Genomic DNA, 24,672 nt, shown 5'->3' with positions numbered 1-24,672 from the left:
TTTAATGCTAAGTTTTGAGGTCTATAACAGATTGAGCATACACAAATAACAGTGCAGTGTACCCATTTAAGCTAACCAAACCGATTGCTAGTTATATGTACAAAATAAAATATTAAGAGAAAATACCATACCATAATGTTGGCCTGTCACAATAATTACTTTATCAACTAATGCACAATATACGGACAAAACCTTAATCACTTGATTTATATTGAACACCTTTGTTGACTTTTTAAAAACAATGAAGTTAATTTTATCTCATTTATGTAGGATATTTACCCCTATACATTCATCTGAATTTAATAATAATCTCTAACACAGGTAGTGACTAATAAACTTAAGGAAACTCATAACACAGAACTACCAGACAGCGAATATTCTTGACTATTCTCACACTATTAAAAAGTTTAATATCATAGTGGTCCGAATCACATATCATGGTAAAAAAACACCAGGCTCAGACCAGGAAGTCTGAATGCATCCTCTGGCCAAACGCCTTAGCTTTACAAAGTACCGTATTTTTGGGACTATAATTCTACCAGTCAAGTATTAAGGAGCAGTAAAGCCACTCCGCTGAAGAAAATCATTTTAGTGAAGTTTCTCCAGCACTAAGGCTAGGTGCAGCAGCATTAGCATTAGCTGCTAACCGTAGCATTAGCTCTTTCGCTGTTCAAAGATGAGTATATTGGACTGTAGTCTGCATATTCACAGTGTTAAAACAAGCTACACGACTCTCAAGCTACAAGCTATGATTCTAACAGTCTAGCACTATTAGGCAGCATTTATGCTCCACTAGTGCTGTGGTTAGCATCTAATGCTAATGCTGCTGCACCTAGCATTAGCGCTGGAGAAATTTCATTGAAAACTCAACTTAAGACAAATTATTGGAATTCTAAGCTTACTGTAAATAAACTGAAGCAATTTAATCACCAAAATGAACAGTTCTCAGGAGAGGAATCTGTGTAGATTAACATCCAGCGCTCGTGTTTGTTTTTTTAAGAATTAGAGTTTTGTTTACATAGGCGCTTCCCCAGCTTCCCCATTAGAAGAAAAACATGGCACGACCCTTGCTTACGTGTCGTTACATGCGCCTTATAGTCCGAAAAATACAGTATATGTAGAGATTTTGCATGCCGAATGATTAGAGTATAATTTGATCAGAGAATTTTATATTAGCAGTGAGTTTTGTTCCTGGCTGGAAATAAAAGGCAGATTTAAAGCAAATAATATTATTCCAGTATTTTTTTCTTTGATGTTTAACTGCTAGGGGTTATTGTTTAGTGTTTTTTTTTATCTTGACCAATGCCCCTTTAAAATCCCACTTGTTTCTTTTTTTAATACTTCTGGCTCACTGTGTGTGCGTTTGTCTTGAACCATGACCCCTGATTCTGTTCACTCTCTAATAAACAAAGCTATACGATTGCTTTCAAACACGAATGTGTTGCAAATGTGCAGAAGCTACGCATTTTCATTGTTCAACCAGACGTGTCAGGAACTCTACAATCCAAAGATAAAAGTCACATTTAAAAAGGTAAAACCAGCTCTTACTTTTTGGGTGGCACTTGGCCCACGTTGACTCGGACACAGATGACCTTGCGGGTTTGCATGCCCACAGAGCAGGAGGCCTCCGTGCCGCTTGCACCAGCTCCACTGCGGCTGAGGGAGCCATTTGCTGAGGGGACGGAGGTGTCCTCTATGCACTGTCCCCATGGACCTGTCTGCCAGTGGTACACAGTGCAGGGGTGTTCATTACAGCTTCGGATCTCCTGTAGTGCACTGCTGTTAGGACACTGGACCCCACCTGGAGAGAGCAGAACCTCATTAGAATGGAAATTTACTATCCAGTATGTAATATTATGCCCCAGCCTTAATGCATGATTTCTAAAAGCGCTAATGTGGTCAGTTTCTAATTCAAACATTGCAGCAGCATGAATGCAACATTAGGGATTTAAACAAGCCCTTTCTTTATCATTTACAACATTATTTCTTAATTTAGACTGATTTCATATGAAAGAAAAACAGTTTTAGAAAAGGTCATGAAAAATTAAACAACAAAAAAAAACATATAAGACCACCCCTTCATTTATATATTTATCAGGCTAAATTGCTAAAAGAAAATGAGAATAATAAGAGCTGTTTAAGACCTGTCAGACCACCAAATCATACAGCACTTAAAGCTTCCATCTTTGAGACAGTAGAGAAAATAAAGCTCCATTCTCAATTCAGATCTAAGAACATCCACAGCTAATACTGTCCATCCTTTCTCTGTGAGAAGACAACTTAATGCTGAATTTGACAGAATATGGAGATGATCAGAAAGATGTTACTGAGAAAAGGAAATAGAATAAATCAAACAAAGGATTTGCTTGACTTCTCAGAATGCAAGAGAACAAAGACAGACCACTCAGACAGAGTCCAGGCCTCTACATTAATGAAAGTGTTTGGGATGACATTTATGGTTTAAAGCAGAAAATGTTTAAATAGACTAGTTCAGAAAGTTTGGAAAGTGAGTGTCCTTAAAGGAATTTAAACTGTAAAAAGGTAAAGGGTATACATACACATTACATTTACACTATATTAATATATAGCCTATATGTCCTATGTTTGTGGACACCCACTATAATTAATGTAATTCAGCTACTTAAAGTTGGCAACTGTTTCTGACATAGATGTGCAAATTGACACACTGCTTACACTCTAAGAAATATAAGTACAGATTTGTACTTAAAAGAGTACAAAGCTTGTCGCTGGGGCTGTACCTTATATTGAGGCACAAAAAAGTACCTTTCAGTAAAAGTCCTTTTTTGTACCCATGGTTTTTGTGGCAGTAAAGATCATAAAGATTATAAACATTGTCATCAACTAAATATGGCTCAAAAACTTGATGATACAAAATTGTCTGGCTTTCAAATAAAAAATGTGCTATTTAAATATATATTGTTCATTAGTACAGTGATGCAGAATACTGAATGTACCCTTTGGCTGGTTAAATGGTACAAATTTGTACTTATTGCTGTTAGAAATGACTTTGTACTTTAGAGGGAACAAATCTGACCCCGTAAAGACCAATATTGTACCTTTGAGGGGACAATTATGGAAAGTGGACCTTTGAGTACAAAAAAGTACTCATATCGTACCTCTGTTTTTTAGAGTGTATACAGTATAGTCCCTGTAGATAATAAGTACTGCCAATAGAACATAACTCTGTAGAGCACATAATTGACAATAAGCATGAACATATTGGAACCATGCTTAATGCCAGGTGTGGGTCAGAGGGGTCTAAACCCCCCTACTATTTAGCTGTGGATCAGTAGAACAGTGTGCCCTACAATAACCTCTCTAATGTTCTTTGTCAATAAATGGAATCAAATCGAACTATCACAGCAATGCTCAAAAATCTACAGCAGTAGAGTAAGTTAGTTAGGTGTCCCAATCCTTTTGCCTATACATGACATATGGGAAGTTTGAAATTAAATGATCATTCCAGATCAATTGCAACAAAGCAATGCTAGGCTTTTATCCGAGAACAAATCACAGCATTGTTTTCTGTCTTCTATGAACTGATATAAGTGATGACTCACTGCCTACTGCAGAGATGCCACCGAATCTCACTTCTAACTGCATGCTGGAAAGAAAGTGGTTCTAATGAGCTCTGACCAGATCGGGTTAAAATAGCAACAAGCTGATTAGCTCTCCAAGCCTTCGCACAAAACCCCTTCTGTGTTTGTTAACAAGCATTACCCGTGATAAGGATCATTTCATTTTCATAAGACACCGCAAGGCATCTGCTACTCTGTTCTCTCGGGGAGAATGAGACGGGCATTTTTCATCTTTTATTTCTTCTCCTTGATGACTCGAACGTGAAATAGAAAGCCCGTTTCCACCATTTTTGTTCCTTTGTTCATTTGCTAATCTCCATCCGAGCCTTATTGGGCGGAACTGCCATGTGGTGGTGGTGTTAGCTGCTTTCTTCAAAATAAATAAAATCCACTCAATATGGCTCCCCTGAGAGTGCTGCCGGGATAATAAACTAGCCCACCTTTCAGCCACAGTGAGTCCTGGCAAAGAGGGACCCAGGTGGGCCATAAGAGACCCCCGACTGTTACTGGTTGTCATTAGCAGTTGCAGTGCTCAGGTCAGAGGAACCCTGCTGAGAGGTCAGCCAGTAGCCGTGCGTCGGGCACTGACCGCAGCGCAATCAATGTCAGTGAGGAAAAAATGGATGAGCCGTACATGAAGAGCTTCTCCTTCTTCTAAGGCAACTGGAAATAACGAATAATTGACTTATCCTTTGTAGCGGTGCTGGGTAATGTCCTTCTACAGGTCATTTATAAAGAGGTTATCGACCATTAACACAACCCTCATTAGGTGCGTGGAGAGTGTTTACAAACGCTTGCACAGGCGACTACTGGAAATGCTAGGCTTAATAACCACAATAAAGCAAAGACAAAGGGAACCCTAACTGATCATGCATTAAATGCATTAAATGGTGTACCCTTAAAAAAATCATTACAGTAAATCTTAAGCCTTGTACTTAAGATACAGTTTTACTATAGGTAAACCAACATCACTTTAATCTAGATATGTTGAGCAGGCACATACTTTTCAAGCTATTATGTGGCGGGCCACAAAAAAAAAATTCTGTTTTGGAAAATGAAGTGTATTGGGATGGAGTGCTACAGACTAGTAGCTCTCCAGCCCAGAGGGTTGTTGAACCCAATTGTAGAACAGTTGATTTTGAAAGCAGGTAAACCCAAGAAAAAAGGAAAAAATAAATAAATGAACACACCGCTCCTCATGTGGGATCAAACCCGTGTTGTCAGGGTCGTGGTCCAATCCACAACCGCTGCCCCGGGAAAAAAACGCCCTTATAAGGAGATAGGGAGCTTAAGAACGTGTGGAAAAACGAGAACGGACGGAAAATAAAAAAGTGACGTTGAGCACGACAGAGAGACAGGGGAGAAGTGTGAACAAAAGCTCACCAGAGAAGCATTTTATTTTGTTTTTTTATCATCGCTCATTATAGTTCAAATAACCTCACGGGCCAGATGTTTCATGCTTGCGGGCCACATCTGGCCCACGGGCCACCTATTGCCGACCCCTGCTCTATAATTAAGCAGTGATCAAAGAATGTCACTGCAATTTGTATCATGTATGATTGTGTTAATGACAAATAAACTTACTATCACCACCTCTGTATAGATATATGCATTGGTAAATTTCTCCATATTTAACTATTTTATATCAATACACAGCCTCTTAATGACTGAAGTAGAAAAAACATTTAGAACATTTTGTACAATTCACATTCACCAATTACAAGGCCCAGTCTAAAACTCTGCAATAAAAACAAAGCTCCAAAACCTCTAACACCTCTTATACCGCATTAGGGCAGGCCAGTAAACTCTTCCTACACAAAACTCCCAAATAAAACTACACTGGCATCACACTGTTTCACATTAGGATTAACATTGCCCTCCATTGTTTACTCGACTGCTACTTTGGATGATTGCTAATCCTTTGTGTCATTACAAAAGTGTGCCCTTACATAGCTCAGCATAATTACTCTGCTAGTGCCAGGAGCTTCGTCCTACACAGCCACCATCACAGATGCCAGAAACAGAAAGCACGCTTTAGAGCGTAGGAGCAAAGCCATAAATAATTCCTTTAGGTTTACTAAAAAAAACTTCTTACTGATTTAAAAACGGTTAAGGACAGAGATTTAAAATGACCACAACAATGTAACAATGTAAAGATACACCAAAAAAATAAAGGTTTTATTTCTACAAGCAAACAACCACTCAGCAACTGCAGAAACATAACAGAATAAAAGAGAACGCCTCTTTATGCTCATCCACAGTTCGCCCACGCGGGACTATCACACTCCATTCAAACACGCGGCTCTCCATCATCCCGAGAAAAGAGCCAGATGGCAGGCAGGAGTGTGTCCACACACAACTTCATGCTGCAGTCAGCATGCACCTGGTTTGTCAGACGCTTGTCATCCATTTTGGACGCTGTCTGCCAAATCGTTTGAGGCCTAATCAAGCGTGTGCCGCAGCACGTAGCACCATTTCACCTCCCCGACACGGGCTTCCTCAGCGCTTCAGGTGCTGTGCTACATCCGTGCTAAATCTATAATGCATACAACTGACTCCCTCCAAGCAGTCCTTGTATTAATGCACCTCTCCTGCCTGGGACATGTTCTGCTCTAGCAGAGATAATGTGTGGAGAAGTGGAGACACTTACGTGACCATTAAACTGAAGGCTGTGATTCTAAAATGAAGTTGATGAGTTGATTTTCTTTTTCTATTGTCAGAGTATTTGATTTATTAATTGCTCTTGGGATGCAAAAATATTAACGCTATAACTTTCCCAATTCCATTTGCTAGAGAACTTTTGAGTCACTATACAGCTCTGGAAAAAAATAAGAGGCTACTTAAAACTTATGAGTTTCTTTGATTTGACCAAACCTCTGGAATGTAATCAAGAGGAAGATGGATGATCACAAGCCATCAAACCAAACTGAACTGCTTGAATATTTGCACCAGGAGTTGCATGAAGTTATCCAAAAGCAGTGTGTAAGACTGGTGGAGGAGAACATGCCAAGATGCATGAAAATTGTTTTATTTGCATTATTTGAGGTCTGAAAGCTCTCCTTCTTTTTTTTGTCATTTCAGCCATTTCTTATTTTCTGCAAATAAATGCTCCAAATGACAATATTTCTTTTTGTAATTTGGGAGAATGTTATCCCTAGTTTATAAAATAAAACAACAAGGTTTATTTTACTTAAACATATATCTATAAATAGCAAAATCAGATCACTATAACATCTAACCAGTGAAAGGGAGCAGCTTATATTTTTACATGGTGAATCTTAAGACTTTATAGCAAAATATAGAGTTGCAAAAACACTTCATCCATTTAAATATTTTATTGTATGGATCTTAAAAAAAAAAAAAAAAATAGACAATCTGAAAAGCGCCTAAAAATGTTTCTTTTTTTAAATCATATTTTGACCATTACATGTTTACTTGAATAATTTTAAGTGTTTTCAATTATTTTTGTAAAGGCTTCTAACTAATATTAATTCATTATTAAATTAAATTAAATATCTGAATTATTTAATATTAGAGTGAAAAGCCTTCGAATTTGAGTATGTAATTTCAGGCGGAAATTGTTAAAATTAGGCTTGGAGTTTAAGAGGCTAGTCACTAAATATCAGCACTTCCCATGTTTAAGCAAAACCCATTTAAATGGCTTTTAAATCTCAATTTCAGTTGTTTCTATTGTTTTTAGAGATGAAGGACATGGCAGAAATAATCGATGACTAATCGACTGATTGAAAAAATAATCACCAGATTAGTTGACTACCAAAATAATCATTAGTTGCAGTCTTTATGTCCATTTATTGCATGATAAGTCCTAATAAGTGATAAGTGACATGCCTAATCATGGCTATAAAGATCCATGGATTAATGGGCTTTCTTTAAGTGCTTTCTGAATGAACCTTTTTCTGATGATGTAGGCATATTTCCATGGTTCCATGAAGGAGGCACAGTCATTCCATGAATTGGAAGTTACTGAAACATCAGTGTCACTGTCTACAATCAAGCAGGTTTTCTGCTATAAAGTTTGCAGCTGAACACATGGAGTAGTGGAGACACTTGAGGGACCATTAGACTGATGGCTTGCGGTACTAAAATGAAGTGGAGTTGATTTGCTTTCAGACCTCAGTGCAAGTCTTACTCTGTAAAATTTGATATTTGTGGAAATGGAATCCCAGCCGATGAGTGAGTGGCAGCAGGGACGGAGCTTTCACCTAGAGGCACTCGCTTCACCATCGCTCCATTACAAATCACACACTCGTCCCTCTAGCCTGGCCCACCTGAGGTTTGAATCACTTAACACTCCGAGATGCTCATTACCTCTGGGTTTCCATGTCTCTAAGCACGGGATTGTGCAGAAGCAGCAGAGCGGGGGGATGGTAGCAGCACTGCAAGATATATTCACAGATCTACTCAAGCTCACTGAAACAAAGGCACAGCTACAGTTCTACATCAGCAGTTCTGCTACAGCTGGGGTACAGCTTTCTGTAGAAGAGAAGATTGTGACTGTACCGAAGAGTGCAGGAACCTTTGGAACCTGAGAAAGACCTTCAGAAAAGAGAAAAAGTGGCCTTTTTATGTACATTAATGTATTATATTTTACACCTTTCCAAGATAATTAAAAGAGAATGGCTGAAAAGCTACTGCTGGTACTGCGTCTACACACGATGCTACTGTTACTGTTTATGCTAAGAAAGTTGTAATTAGAGAGAGCACTTTTCACTGTAACAGCATAGCTCCTACTCTGCATACACATCCTTACCCTGCATCACTGTTAGCCAAGCTACAACTTTTGCAGTCGCTGTGAAAGAATGCAGGAGATGTTACATTAAGAGAGAGAATCACAAGAATAGGAATTCAACATGGTAACCAATAGAAGTCAGTTACTGGTATGTATCAACACCAGAAGCATGTTAAGCTAAAGCTGGAGTAGGTGATTTTATAGAAACCAGGTAGTGATTCCTACTGCTGTATTAGGTCCACTGTGTACCTTTGATCATTTAATGTGGTCTGAATGCACTGGAATTTTATCTGTTTATTGCTATTATATAACAATTTATAAAACATCACCTAATTCATATTTAATATTACAAGTAAAGAATGTAAATGGGCTCTATACTCGTTCTCTGCCCAATATCACACTTGCTTTTAATGCATGTCAACCTGTCTCACAAGAGACAAAAGATGTTTGAAGACCATCAAACATCAGCCTCAAGAACTCTGTACTAACTGTTAAGCATGGGGGTGGTAGTAATGTGTTCTGGGGCTTTTGTTGAATTGGTTATTGTAACAATCTAAATGTTATAATGAAAATGGACTACATTAGCTATAGTTCACATTAATTCTCTGTACTGTTTTTGTTCTGCTATTTGTTTGTTGTTTGTTATTTGTACTGTACTGAGTGGGTCAACCCGAGTGGGGTGGGTTCCTCTGACTGAGTCTAGAATCCCTAGAATCCAAGGTTTCTTCTTTTAAAGGGAGTTTTTGCCACTTGCCACTTTGTCACCACAATAATTGGCATCTCTGTGGTGCTACTCATAAGAGGCGTAGACCTGTTTCTCTCTGTAAAGATGCTTTATGACAACTTTTGTTGTACAAAGCGCTATAGAAATATAATTGAATTGAATTGAAATCATAATCTTAAAATATTGGTTAGATAACTGAAACTTGAGCTGAAACACGATTGAACAATCCCAGCAGAGTACTTTATTTAATGTATTATTAAAGATGCTGTGCACTCTGCAGCATAAAAAACTAATAGTTTAAAGAAATCACTGATAGTTCAATATTGTGACAACGTAAAAATAGGTTATTATACATAACAAACAAAAGTTTCTGACTTCTAAAGGTTAAACCAAAGACAAAGAGGTACATGTCTGCAGGGACAAATACAAAAACACCCACCTTCTCCTGCGTTGTAGGCCAGTATGGAGCGCGCTCTGGTCTGCTTGCCCTCCGTGTTCTTCCCTGAGCAGGTGTGAGAGCAGAGGGACCAGGCCGTCCAAGGGCTCAGCACACAGTCCTTCGGGCAAGGCACCTCACACAGCACAGGCATGGGCAGGATAGCATCCCGACACAGCTGTGTGTCCACATATTCACCTGAGCAAAGCAAGCACGAAGCAGGTTATCAGTATATGCCACAAAAGGAGTTACAACGCTTTATGTAGGACCTGATAGCTTTAAAAGAAATGTTGATTATCAGCAGAAACTGGTTCATGATGGTATCTACACTGTTTGTAGCTGTTTACAATCTTTCTGCAGTAGATAGATGATCACTACCTCCTGCAAAGTCTCCATGTTTGTTGTTCTGACTGAACTACCCTCTAGCGGATGCATTGTTTAACATAATTGCCTATATAAAGAAAGAATAGAAGTATGTGGCCAGTGACTGTGTAAAAGTTCTCCACTGGAAGGTGTGTGAAGCCAGGGGAACTTAGGGATTTACGTGTGGAAAGCGCCAAGGTAGGAGATCGGAATCCACCACACCAAGATCAAAGGATACCTCCAGGTAAGTTCAAAGTGCAGAATTTATTCAAAAAAAGTGTAATTAAAGAAAAAAGGAAAATAAAGAATTAAAAAATACAATGCAAATTAAAGGACTATAATGCAAATTAGCATTGAACAGCAGTCCTACAAATAAATACTGTGCCTAGGCTTCAGGACAGTACTTCACTGAGCTTACTAACTCTTCAGCAGTCAGTTACACAATGAGAAAAAAAAGGCTCCCCCACTCTAACTTACTGCCCCTTTAAATACTGGAAGCCCCGCCCCGGGCTAAACCAAATCTCAGCAGGTGGGTTAAAACATCCTAATTAAATGCATACAAACATTAACATTTTCTACAATGTGCACATATTCTCACACAGGTTTAAAATGGCCATTTCATCACAACATCTACCGGTAAGTATTCCTTTTAATTAACTTAGTCTTTTTCTTTTTCAGGTTCTTCACTCCAGCTCCCCTCTCTCCTGCACTGCCATGGGCCCTTCTGGCTAGTACAAGAAGAGGAACTGTAATGGCTGCCAGTCCTTTGGAACCCCCTTCTCAGGTAAGTATCTCCCTGTGTTTGTTAAAACAATTGTCTTTACAGAATATTAAAACTCTGGCAACAGCTTTGGTGATGAGGGAGACTTCTTACCTCATCACACACCCCCCCCCTTAAGATCGTCACTCTTCTGAGCGACGAGAGAGGAAATCAGCTGTCACGTTTTGGTTCCCTTTGCGGTACCTCACACGGAACTTGAAAGATTGCAAGGATAAATACCACCGCGTAATCCTTGCATTGCTGTCTTTCATCTTCTGCATCCACTGCAGTGCTCTGTGGTCAGTCTCTAGCGTGAAGTCAGCACCCATTAAGTAATATCGCAGCGAGTCCAGTGCCCACTTCACTGCTAATGCTTCCTTTTCGACAGTGGAATAATTAATTTCCCTGGGGAACAGCTTCCTACTGATGTAGAGGACCGGCTTCATGTCCTCTTCCTCCCCTTGAAGTAGTACTGCACCCAGTCCACTACCGGACGCATCTGTCTGCACCAGGAAGGGCTTCTCAAAATCCGGACTGCACAGAATCGGTTCGCGGCACAAACAAGATTTCAGATCTTGAAAAGCTGTCTCGCATTCCTCTGTCCACTTCACCCTTTGAGGCTTGTCTTTCTTCACCAGGTCAGTTAGCACTGCTGCCCTACTGGAGAAGTTTGGTATGAACCGGCGGTACCATCCAATCAGACCCAGGAAAGACCTCACCCTCCTTTTAGTGTTCGGTGCAGGACATGCTTTGACTGCTTCAATCTTGCTCACTTGAGGACGAATGACTCCACCCCCTAGGATGTAACCCAGGTATGAAACTTCACCCTGTGCAAGATGACATTTGGCAGGGTTGGCCGTCAATCCAGCATCTGCAATCTTTCGCAGCACCGCTCCCACATGCTGTACATGCTCAGCCCAGGTCGCACTGAAGACGACAACATCATCGATGTATGCAGCTGCAAAGTTGTCTGTGTCTTTGAGAACCTCATCCATCAGCCGCTGGAAGGTTGCTGCTGCTCCGTGCAGACCAAAAGGCATGACAGAAAAGTGGTACAGCCCACTGGGTGTGCGAAATGCCGTCAGTTCTTTTGCTGCTGTGCCAATGGGACTTGCCAATAGCCCTTGCACAAGTCAAGAGTTGTCAGATACTTTGCCCTACCCAGCCTCTCTATCAGTTCATCAGCTCTTGGCATAGGGTAAGGGTCAAAAGCCGACACAGCATTCACCTTGGTAAAGTCTATGCAGAATCGAAGACCACCGTCCTTTTTTGGGACCAACACCACAGGACTACACCATTCGCTCCTTGATGGCTCGATCACACCCAGCTCCAGCATTGTCTTCACTTCCTTCTTTAGGTCTGGAATCAGGCGTGCTGGCACCCTGCAGTTCGTCTGTCTGATGGGGTCTTCTTTCAGCAGACGGATGTTGTGCTGCATGATGTCGGTCCTGCCTGGCTCTTCTCTGAAGAGACCTGAAGGGATGACTTGTTCCAGTTCCTGACGTTGCTTCGGCTTGAGGTGTGACAAGTCCAGTGGTGAAGTGCTCCCACCTTTCATTGGGAAGTACTGCTCTTTGGTTTCTTCCTCATCCTCAACAGCTCTTATCCACATCTGCTCAGTGACAACCCCCTTGGGCTCTCTCCACTGCCTGAGCATGTTGATGTGAAACACCTGTTTCTTCTTCTTCTTGTCAGGGAGAAGCAGCTCATATGACGTCTGGCCAATTCGCCGCAGAACCTCATAAGGCCCTTGCCACTTGGCCAGAAGACTTGATTCTGACGTGGGCAACAGAACAAGAGCTTTTTCTCCTGGTACCAGTTCTCTGTTCTTTGCTGCTCTGTCGTACCCCGTCTTTTGTCTTTGCTGGGCCTTTTCCATGTTCACGCGAACCATCTCCGTCAATGACGCCATTCTCTCCCTCATCTTTAGGACGTAAGACAAGCAGTTCAGTTTCTGGTCAGTGTTGTCACCCTCCCATGCTTCTTTCAGGACATCAAGTGGGCCTCTCACTTCTCTCCCATAAAGCAACTGGAAAGGGGAAAACCCAGTGGATGCTTGTGGCACTTCACGGTATGCGAAGAGAAGATATGGGAGCCATGTATCCCAGTCAGCCCCTGTGTCTGCCACAAACTTCTTCAGCATGCCTTTCAGTGTCTTGTTGAAGCGTTCAACGAGACCATCTGTTTGGGGGTGATATGGTGTGGTCCTTATGCCCTTTATGCCTAGTAGTGCAAACACTTCCTTAAACTGCTTGGAAGTAAAATTGGTGCCCTGATCGGTCAGAATTTCCCTAGGTACTCCTACCCTGGAGATTAGTTGAATTAGTGCATTAACTAACTGCCGTGTTTTGACCTTCCTCAGGGGGAATGTTTCAGGATAGCGGGTGGCATAGTCGCAGATGACCAAAATATAGCGGTTACCCGCTCGACTTCTGGGTAACGGCCCAACTATATCCATAGCTATACGTGAGAAAGGTGTTTCTACTATGGGTAGGTTAATCATGGGTACTCTGTCAGACTTTTTTGATGGTGATGTTAGTTGACATTCGGGGCACGTTTTGCAATACTCTGCTACATCCTGATGTTGACTAGGCCAGTAAAACCTGCGCGCAATTCGGCTTAGGGTTTTTGCATGTCCTAAATGACCTGCCCATGGTTCTGAATGTGCCAATTTAATTACTTGCTGCCTCAGAGTTTTTGGGACCACTAGTTGTTCATAATCACCTTTTACCCTGTAAAGAATGTTTTCTTTTACAAGAAGACCACTGTCAGTTTTACCTGTTGTACTATTGTTTGTACATTTTGCAAACAGGGGTTTAAGTGACTCGTCCTGGCCCTGAAGTTGTGCTATATTGCTGGGTAAAATTTCGGTTCCGGTAATTGGACATTCTAGATTTTCGACCAGTACTGTGCCTTTTACTTTGTCCTGTCTTTTTTGTTGTTTAGTTTTCTTGGTCCTTACCACTTCACTACATGGCATTTCTTTAAGCAAAGATTTTGCTTCTTCCTGAGCTTTTCCTTGTTTAGTTTGTAGCCTAGTTGCTACCAGCACATCTGCTCTATTTTGTTGCTCCGCTAGGAGGTCCACCAAAATTGGTATGTCTCTACCTAGAATTACAGCATACGGTGAGCTCTGCATAACCCCTACTCTTAGGATATAAGCCTGCCCCCTGATTTCTATGCTGACCTCAGCTGTTGGGTAAACCTGCTCATCGCCGTGTATACATTTTACCAGTATTTTTCCGGCGTAGTTTGGCACTGTGTCTAGTAAACATCTTGTGGAAATCATAGTTTGGCTAGCACCTGTATCTATTAAGGCTTTGAATTTTTTCCCACCTATTTTTACAGGTACTACGCTGTCGGAATTGATTTCAAGTTGTTCACTACATGTGTCTTTTTTAGGAACGTAACATAATCTGTTGTGGCTACTCTCAAGCTTGGGGCATACATTTGCTTTGTGGCCAACCTGGTCACAGTTAAAGCACCTTAACGATCCTTCAGCCAGACGCCTACTGTTTACTGTGACTTTATCACTGTTTTTGCCATCACGCCAGTTACCCTGTGTGGCTACTTTGGTATACTGCAGCTTAGGACCACTACCAGCTCCACCCCCAAACTTACTGGGAAAAGTCTGACGACGTTGCTCGTAGTAGTTCCCGAACCGGAATTCACCCTCAGCTTGTCTAGCAGCAACAAACGACTCCGCCATCTCCACAGCCCGGTCTGCCGATGTTGGACTGCGCTCTGTTATCCAGCTCCTCAGCTCTGGTTTCAGCATCCTCAGGTACTGCTCGAGCACAATGGCATTTCCAATGTCCTCCTTTGACTTCTCTTCCGGCGTCATCCACTTCATATAGAGACCTTTCAGTCTGGTGAAGAGCTCTCTTGGGGTTTCATCTTGTCGCACTGTGTTGCTCCGGAATCGCTGTCTGTAAGTTTCTTTGTTTATTTCATACTTCTTCAGTATGGCCTCTTTGACCTTATCATACTCACAGGCGTCTTCTCCGTCCATGGCCACATATGCTGCCCTTGCTCTGCCTTCTAACAGCGGGACCAAGTGAAATGCCCATATCTCCCTCGGCCATTGTGCTGCTTGAGCCAGCCGCTCAAACATGGTGAGAAAGTGCTCAACGTCATCTGTTTCTTTAAGCGTTGGCATTCTTGGCGTTGGTAGTGCTTGGGCTGGTACTGCTGCTTGGGCTGCCACTGCTGCTTGGGCCGGCACAGGTGGTTCTTGACCCAATCTTGGTGTCTCATTTCGGCTTCTCAGGATCTGCGTTCTTGTGAGGCTTGTTGTGCCTTCTCTTTCACTCACGTCTTGTCTTCTTTCTCTCTGGCTCCACTTCATCTCTTCTTGCAGCAAACCAAACTGATGTTGCAGTGAGCGCCATCTCTGTTCCTGCTTGGCTGCATCACGTTGCAACTGTTCGTCTTTTTCGTGCTGCACACGAACAAAGTCCCGAAACATGGTGCATAACTGCTCCATGCTTACATCAGCATTGGCAGCCGATTCTTGCATATGGTCTTCATCAACAGGTTCACGCAGCTCATCTTGGTGGGCACTTTGCAAAGCTGAACTTTTTTTAGGAGGCATCTTGCACTTTGGTCTTGTGACTGGTTCTTCAGTGTTGGCATCTGCTGACGTCCTCTTGTTTCTGTTGTAGCTTGTTTGATGGGATGTCTGTGCTGCCGTGCCTTCACGTTTCTACACCACTGCCACCATCTGTAAAAGTTCTCCACTGGAAGGTGTGTGAAGCCAGGGGAACTTAGGGATTTACGTGTGGAAAGCGCCAAGGTAGGAGATCGGAATCCACCACACCAAGATCAAAGGATACCTCCAGGTAAGTTCAAAGTGCAGAATTTATTCAAAAAAAGTGTAATTAAAGAAAAAAGGAAAATAAAGAATTAAAAAATACAATGCAAATTAAAGGACTATAATGCAAATTAGCATTGAACAGCAGTCCTACAAATAAATACTGTGCCTAGGCTTCAGGACAGTACTTCACTGAGCTTACTAACTCTTCAGCAGTCAGTTACACAATGAGAAAAAAAAGGCTCCCCCACTCTAACTTACTGCCCCTTTAAATACTGGAAGCCCCGCCCCGGGCTAAACCAAATCTCAGCAGGTGGGTTAAAACATCCTAATTAAATGCATACAAACATTAACATTTTCTACAATGTGCACATATTCTCACACAGGTTTAAAATGGCCATTTCATCACAACATCTACCGGTAAGTATTCCTTTTAATTAACTTAGTCTTTTTCTTTTTCAGGTTCTTCACTCCAGCTCCCCTCTCTCCTGCACTGCCATGGGCCCTTCTGGCTAGTACAAGAAGAGGAACTGTAATGGCTGCCAGTCCTTTGGAACCCCCTTCTCAGGTAAGTATCTCCCTGTGTTTGTTAAAACAATTGTCTTTACAGAATATTAAAACTCTGGCAACAGCTTTGGTGATGAGGGAGACTTCTTACCTCATCACAGACTGTTACAATATTTAATATGGAGATGTTTATTTATGCATGTAAATATAATATGAGTATATATTAGCCTCAAGGGAACGCTTGAAAACCGTCCAGAAGTATCAATATTTTATTAATATTATATCATACTGTACTACATACTGTATTTACCAATTTAAATCACTAAGGCTGCATAAAGAAGCACTAAAATACTAAGAATAGTATACTTAATAGTATACTTAATAGTATACTCTTATACACAAGAGAGTGCTATAACGTGCAATATCGGCACAGCAGCGCCAATATTACATGTTATAGCACAAACCACTAGTGTATTCTTGCAATTATACCACAGTTCCATTATCGCTGTTTATTAAAAGATTTTGCATTAAATACAATCTATTTGGTTATAAACACTCGAGTGAGTGAGCGAGTTAAAATAGTTCCGCCACTGCTCTGTTTGTAGCTGCGTTGTTTGGCTGGTAAGCGCTGCATCGTTGCTAGGTTATCTGTATTTTGTGGATACAGTAATACATGAAGAGCTTCGGTAACAGTGCATTACCAGCTGATAATGGCACTCATAGAACGCCTCTCAACCAGTCACATTGCAGGATCAGAACAAACTGTGCTATAATAATGAATGCATTTCTAATAATGACAAACCATCATTGCTGTACTGATTAATTTTTTATGATGATCTGCGATTCTGGCCACATCATTAGATAGTACTTACTGTAACACAAAATGAAGAGCTTTTGAACTTCTTTTTTACCATCTTTACTACACTTATCATCTGGTTTGAAAAACGTACTTATAATTGCACACATTAATAAGCAACTTACAATGGAAGAACAACTCAAAGAGTATGTTCTTTATCTGGATTTATTATTGAGCAATCACTGCAACTTTATACAACTCAAAATTAAGAGACCACTTCAATTTCTGAATCAGTTTCTCTGACTTTGCTATATATAGGCATATTTTTGAGTAAAATTAACATTGTGATTTTATTCTATAAACTACAGACAAGATTTCTCCCAAATTCCAAATACAAATATTATCATTTAGAGCATTTATTTGCAGAAAATAAGAAATGGCTGAAATAACAAAAAAGAGGCAAAGCTTTCGGACTTCAAACAATGCAAAAAAAAACAAGTTCATGACACAGTTTTCATGCATTTTGGCATGTTCTCCTGCACCAGTCTTACACACTGCTTTTGGATAACTTTATGCCACTCCTGGTGCAAAAATTCAAGCAGTTTAGCTTGGTTTGATGGCTTGTGATCATCCATCTTCCTCCTGATTAGATTCTAGAGGCTTTCAATTAGGTAAAATCAAGGAAAAACATAAATAAATGGTCTCTTATTTTTTTCCAGAACTGTATGTATTCACTGGATGTAAAGAATATTTACTAGATCTAAATGTAGACCTACTTCGATATGTATTAAAAATGCAGTATCCCCTTTACATGCATACTATATTTCTAGCATATAGTCCCTTAACATGTAGCTTAATACAGTGGAAAGCTCCAAAAGTACAGGCTGCAGGTTCAGCCGCAGTTCACAGGCTTCTAGCAGACATTAATTCTACATTACTTCATCCTTCAACTTGAATTTATGCCAATTGGATGTGGCAGACGTGCGCGCTGCAGAGCCTCCGATCCAGCGCTGTTTGAAAACATGAATGAATCCATGCACACCCAAGACAAGCCGAATGCCTTTTCAAGACAAGCTAAGTGCCCATCATGCCTTTGTCTCACACTGAGCCAGTGCTGAGAGCTTTAGTGTAATAACAGGACTTTACTCCATCCTGGGACAGAACAGGAGGAAAGGGGCTGCCCTGGATATGGTCCATTTCACCCAGCTAATAAAATCTTCATCAGTGCTAATAGACTGGTTTTAGTGGGTAGGCTATATAAGGGGGGTAAAACCCATCACCCAGTGACATGAAGTGCTCAGAAACCCAAAAAGCCCAAACCATTTAAGGTGGTTGGAAAGCTGGTCATCCAGGCAAAAACATGCCCTGCGCTGGTAAGAAAGCTGCTTAACCCTTTCAGGCACCAGACATTTTTTTTTTCAAAATGTCAGACAGACAAAAATACAGACAAATTACAAACTATAAAACTAAAGTAGATTTGGGTTGTTATTTTTTAAGTAAGAGTAACCACTCTGGCATTGACTATATCACTTGTTAAAAAAATAATGTACTGTTATTCTTTTTTTTTATTATTAAGTAACAGTAGCAGGCTGGATAGTTTGGCCTTGGTAAAGTGCCATACAGATTGGCTTTATGTGCTTAAAATAAAAAATAAAAAAGTGTCCACTGGATTCCAAACATCAGAAATAGCAGGAACAGACCCAACTTTGCAGAAAAAAAATTTAATTTTGATTTACAAAAATGTAGAGATTTTCTCTTTAAACACAATTGTGACATAAAATATAGAAGAAAAATATAGAAGATTTAAATAATTACATATTTTGCTGGTCATTCTTGGTCATGCTAGTCACCAGCGTGATGATGCTGGTCTACCAGCTTGTCTAGCTTGGTCAGGTTGAATATATTAGGTTTGTAGAGCGGCTAAAACATCAGTAATCTAAAAAAGAAAAAAAAAACATTCTAGAGCTATGCTGTTCATTTAGTTTTTTTTTTGTTTTATGAAATTTAGCATTATGCTCAGATATGATTATAATTTAGCATTATGCTCAGATATGCTAAAAGCTGTATTTAAAACAATTTCTTGGTATTTATGAACTGAGTATTTATGAATACAGAGACCAAAAGAATTAATTTAGCTTAGTAGCATGAAGATTACATTGCAAAAAAGAAGAAGATAGAAGCTACAATGCCTCAATTAGCTGAATGGGATTGCAGGCAACATTAAAAAAGAAGAAACCCTCTAACCGTGGATCATTTTATGGAAACTGGTATTGGTTTTATGGAAATACTGACTTCTTTCACCTTTAAAAGAAGAAATGGGACTATTATGCTCAGGTACATTGGGGTGGACTGAGACTTTTATTTCTGGTTATTCAATTTTCCCATACAAGCATATGGGAAGCTTGGAAGTCCATGACCTGCTGAATATTCTGCTCTAACATGCCTCTACTGCACCTGGCTACAGCCAGAGCTGAGGCTGGACACCTTTGTTTAAGAACTGAAAAATAATACATCTGGTGGTAAAAACCCACTGTGATCTGTACCACACTGAGGTCACATCAAGGACTTTATTTTAGGCAATAGCCCCTCTGAGGTTCAGCGAGTGGCCCTGTATTGATTGGTGACATCCCACCCCACATTGGTTAGCCCAGATCACAAAAAAGGCCAAACTGACAGAAAAGCCACTGAGTCAGATGATACACCACGACCCTGTGGGACACAACAGATCCATTCTCATCAGCAGCAGACAACAGGGATCAATAAAAGGCCAGAAGGGAGGGACGGCTCGTGGGGAACGGGGGCCACAGAGAACTGGGGGGAGGGACGAAGTCCACCTCACAACGCAGACATGGATACACATCCAAGTGGAAGTCTTCCATGGCTGACAAAAATCATTATACTGCTTGTTTGGCATTGATGAGTTTCTTAAGGGCTGTTTCTTGGGACAGTTTTTCACTGAGGACGAGACAAAAGAGTCTTTGGACAGATGACAAAAGAAATCTGCTGCCATTCAGAAAATTCAAACAGCTGACACTATGATCAATCAAACAGTTCTACGCACCAAATATTCAAAAATCATAGTGCAATTGTTCATAAAAATGCATAAAGAAATAAGGACCGATTCTGGGCATGTTTGGGGAGGGGCTTATTATAACTGGTTGCATTCACACAAAAGACTTTGGCCATTTACTTTTTTTATTTTACTTTCCTTGGTTAAAAAAAACCCCTCAAGCATCAAGAATCATTTTTTAGGTATGCATGACATGTACAGTGCAAGAGCTTCTCTTAACATGCAACCATTCTAATAAGAGAAGAATTTTACCAATGCAGGCCAGTGAAAGACTAGTAACATGATGCTGTCAGTGCACACACTCACTCCACAAAGCTTGTGACAGTAACCTCACTCCAGTCATATCAAAGTGGGTTTTCTTAGGATATCTTGATGAAAAGGGGAGGTAATGCTATACAAGTGGAAGCAGTCATGTTTCAAAATGTACAAACACACGAACCCACACACTGCAGCAGGAGCAGATAGCTTTCAAACCTTCAGCAGGCAAGGCCAGTTTATCTGAAGCAAACCCCAGACCACTCCTGGGCTCCAAATTAACTTTTACATTTGACCGAACATATTGAATATGAGGAGCACATTAAAAAAAAAAAAGGTGGAAAAGTGGAAAAAAACGTCTAAAAATTAAAGGTGCTACAAAGGGTAATTTAAGTGATGCCATAAAGGTACCACTTTTAATTCAGCTAAAATAACCTTTTAACGTAAAAGCTCTTTTACTCAGAACATGCTGCTTGGCATCGTTGCCAGAGTCCAAGATAATACAACTGGCCTTGCTCTCTCAGGGTGGAAAGATTAATATCACTATTAGCACTATTATCATTCTTATTGTGATGCTAGGAGGGTACAGCCGTCTGTTAGCTGGGATCTGAGGCACTGTGCTTTCCTCCAAGTGTGCCGACTACCCAGTGATGCTACATTAGGAGCAGTTCAAAAAGAATTAACAAGCATTAATAATGGTGAGAGGGAGACAAAATGAGTAGGTGGGGTAAATGGACTTCCAAATTGGGTAGAAAATGGGACACATTAAGAAAAACTGAACCAAAAGAACCAAAACTGATTGTTCTGTTATGTCACTTAAAACATTCTTCGTAGCACCTTTCTCATCAAAAGAGTGCGTATCAGCTTCACGCCAAGCAAGAGCACCAGCAGTATTTGATGTTTCTGATTTGTACAGTCCAGATGTGCACAACTCCCTGTTTAACCCACATGTTTTTTTTTCCAAATGGAAAAGTACCAGACTACATATGCCATTTCCTCTTTTGGGCATTGTCACATTCAGAGGAGACTGAGCAGAACTCTTCCTAAACTAATCTGTAGAAAGAGAGGCAGACTGAATTTGAGCTGACTCCGACATGTGCTGAGCTTTAATTTCATTTAGAAGTCTGAGGCCAGAACACCACGTTCACCATCTCATTGACCATGAGGGAGGACAAGCAGTGAGGTGACCTTGAACAAATCGTATTACTACTCACTGAGGCGGGGTGTGCTACCTGGACTTAAATGGGTACAGCATACTACTGCTTGCTCATAGGTATGACTGGTGGGAATGAGGAATAGGACTAAATGGCTTAAGTTGCAATTGTTTTCTACAGCAGCTCTGTCCTCGTTAAAGAAACATACATTTGGCCATTTACAGATTATTCTAGATCACATTTTAATGACTACAGGATATAAGATAATAAAATATAACTGATTTGTTCAATCAAGGAATAAAATGTCCCGTTGCCACACATTAGATTCAATAGCTATAAGTTGCTAATCTGTACAGTCATTTATCAGTCTATTCAAAATAAATAACTTATCAGCCCAGTGAATTATCAGTCTACTTATGCTATAGTAGCTCAGTAACAATAATATAAACAACTGTTAATCCCAATGATTTATCAGTCTACTTGTGCTTTAGTAGAGCTCAGTAATTACGAGTTAAATAACTGATCAGCACAGGGATTTATTAGTCAAGTCATGATTAAGTAAAGCTCAGAGTAACACTGAGATAAAAAAAAAACTGATCGGCAGTGATTTATCAGTCTACTCACGCTTTAGTAGGATTTCAGTAACTAGTAGACAAACAACTGATCAGCACAGTGATTTATCAGTCTACTCATGCTTTATATACAGTATAATGATAATATTACATACAGTCATGTTTTATATCTTCAATGCAATGAATGAATGAATGCCCTCACATTGTTGGGGTATCCTAGAAGTCTAAACTAAACAGGAGTAGCTGTATGTGGAGAGAGTTGTACGTGGCATATCATAAGTGCATTTCTCTACAAATAAAAAATGATGTTCTTCCTGGGAGTGGTGGGGGAAGGGGAGGGGGGGGAATCATCACCCTGGCAACAGCTGAGGCGCAGGCATTGGGATTCTTTCAGCTGGTGTGAAATGGGGACAGTGATTATGAGTCTCACCACACTGATTGAGACGCACACACACATCTGTGTGTCTCTGTCTATTTCTTTCTCTCTCTTTCTCTTTCTCTCCTCCCCTGGGTGCTCATTAGCTGTATGGATGCAGAGGTCGAATTTCCTGGTAATTGCCATGTCCGCACACCAAAATTCACTTAAACAAGCAGCAAAATCCGCAGATGTGAAGTACAATTACAATGCCTGCACTTATAATTCATTCATTAACACACTCCTATCGCCAGGAAAAGACTACCTACTTTACCATAAAACCCGCAGACAAAGACAGTGCAAGCACTGCAGGAATTTCTATTCCAGGGGTATGATAATCACGTCCTTTCCTCGGCGTCACCATAAACTAAGGTTAATTCTCTCTGATAAATTGCAGGGAATCACTCTATTCAACCGCGACGCGTTTATAACCTCCCCTCTCAGTCGTTCAAAATTAATTTTGTTCATTGTTGCAATATTCAATCAGCTATGCTCAATTCTCTATTATATGAAATTAATTAGATTGGATAAATTAGAATTGCAATTAAACTGCAGTGGATTTCCCCTCTCCCTCCCACTGGTCCTTCATCAAGTCAACGAAAACATCCATCCACCAAATCCCATTAAAAATACATTAGTGCAACATGTCTGGGTGCCTGACTTCCCAGATGCACTTAAAACACGTCTGCTCAGTGCTGAGAAAGAAGTGGAACGCGGCTCCAAACTCATTAGACGGGCCCGCTTTTTAACTTTCATGATATCGAGGATAGGAACACTTGTACACACATTATTAAATCTTTATAAGCTTAAGAAATCTATCACTAAAAAATATATATATCTTCAGCAGAATGTTCCCAAAGCAGCGATATAATATTTATATCTCTTGATATATCGCAGCTCAGGCTGGGTGTGAAAGTGTGTTTACTTGTGTTTGTTTGCGAGTGGGTTTGGGTGGTGACAACAGGCGGTGTAGAGGTGAATTACAGTGTCTTCCTCCTCAGTGTTTTTTTTGTACAGCTCCGCACTGTTTGAAGTCCACGGATGACTGCGCTGTGAGCTATTTGTCACAGTTATAGGTGTGTGTGTGTGTGTTTTTGTCCCAAGGTAAAGCATGTGTTTCTCTGATCTCACAGATGGTGCCAGTGTAGCTCATTCCCTCTACCTCGTGTTCAGCTGGCTCAATAATGGCCAAACACTAGTCAACAGCACTGAGCCTTTGGGCTACTCAGACAGCAGACTGCGCTAGCACAAGAGGCGCAGAGTTCTGAGCCGTAAAAACCAACCGCTCAAACTCCACACGCGGCTCTGAATGCACCCTTTGGCCACTCCGACAATAGAAGCCTGCTACCAGCAGCCCCTATAAAAACAGCAATTACCCCATTGGGCAGCAGTCCAGAACAGAAGCCCTATGGATAGAGTTCAAGAAGAGCACTGAGCTGCAAAGCCACTGAAGTGATCTGGGGTTTGTCGCTGGATTTCACCTGCAGCTATCTAGAACATGAACTCCAAACATGAACAAGACATCAAGCGTACTGGGGTGCTTGTAATTAGCATGATTTATTATATCATATAGAGTCTGGCTTAAATAGCCTAAACAACGATAGCTTCTCAGCTAGACAGCTGGTCACCAATGAGAATAGATGTTCCTATCTGGATGAATGTAGACTGTGACTTCAGCTGAACAAAATTTAATGTTGTGATGATGTTAAGTAATCAGAATATATGGTCTTTTAAGACTTTATCAAATGGAAACATAATAGTGATGTAAAAAATTATATTTATACTTCCTTTATGTACAAAAATGGATTTGTTTGTTTTAAATGATGTAAATATCATGGTCACTGCCACATTCTTCTCTGCATGCTTTATGTTGGCATGGATTTTAAGTGATACATCCACTAGAGGGCAATTTATAGTTGAATGTTTTTGTGTTTGTTTGTTTTTTCAAATGTTGGGGAAGGACAAAAGAAGCAGCAGTGTTAAGTCTGTAAAATAGGTGTAAAAGATCCACTATAAGTTTTTTTTCACTGCAGGTCATGTTTTGCTTAAACTATTGGCTGCACTTCCTGAATGATGATTGTGTTTTTTGCACCATAAGGCGCACTTAAAGTCCTTTAAAATCCTTTATATTTTCCTTATAGTGTTCGGAAAATATGTTACCAATGGTATTTCTCAGAGAATATGCTCAAATACACACAATATGTATGCAGAGTACGAACAGAACAATTAGACACGTCCATATTTAATGCCAACGTAGAAACGCAAACCATTTCTACATCTCTCTCTATGTCTGGTAGATGTTGGCATCGAAAAATCAATACTTATCGTTGAAGCCTGATGTCAATTCAGTGTTGGTTTTTGATGTGCCTGAAATGTAATGCCTGTCAGATGTTAAGAGTCCAACAACCATAAATACTGTATATGTTCACTATACCTACCCCAACCTCCTTACGGTGTT

At 40.4% G+C, this 24,672-nt stretch overlaps 1 protein-coding gene and 1 long non-coding RNA gene across 2 annotated transcripts in view; one reads left to right on the top strand and one right to left on the bottom strand.

The window, feature by feature from the left end:
* Positions 1-24,672, bottom strand: part of thsd7aa (thrombospondin, type I, domain containing 7Aa) — a 180,485-nt gene that overhangs the window by 52,946 nt on the left and 102,867 nt on the right. The window contains exons 7-8 of the mRNA XM_007249379.4: positions 9,513-9,707; positions 1,549-1,801 (exon numbers count right to left, since the gene is read on the bottom strand). Of these exons, the coding sequence (XP_007249441.3) occupies positions 1,549-1,801; positions 9,513-9,707 (448 nt within the window). The remainder of the gene's footprint in view (positions 1-1,548; positions 1,802-9,512; positions 9,708-24,672) is intronic.
* LOC125799235 (uncharacterized) lies at positions 10,006-16,081 on the top strand. Its single transcript, XR_007438067.1, has 3 exons — positions 10,006-10,656; positions 15,297-15,473; positions 15,908-16,081. It is a non-coding gene; the product is annotated as an uncharacterized LOC125799235 (long non-coding RNA).

The sequence above is a fragment of the Astyanax mexicanus genome, chromosome 3, assembly GCF_023375975.1.
Source record: "Astyanax mexicanus isolate ESR-SI-001 chromosome 3, AstMex3_surface, whole genome shotgun sequence".
Lineage (NCBI taxonomy): Eukaryota > Metazoa > Chordata > Actinopteri > Characiformes > Acestrorhamphidae > Astyanax > Astyanax mexicanus.
This window is presented reverse-complemented; position numbering and strand designations above follow the sequence as displayed.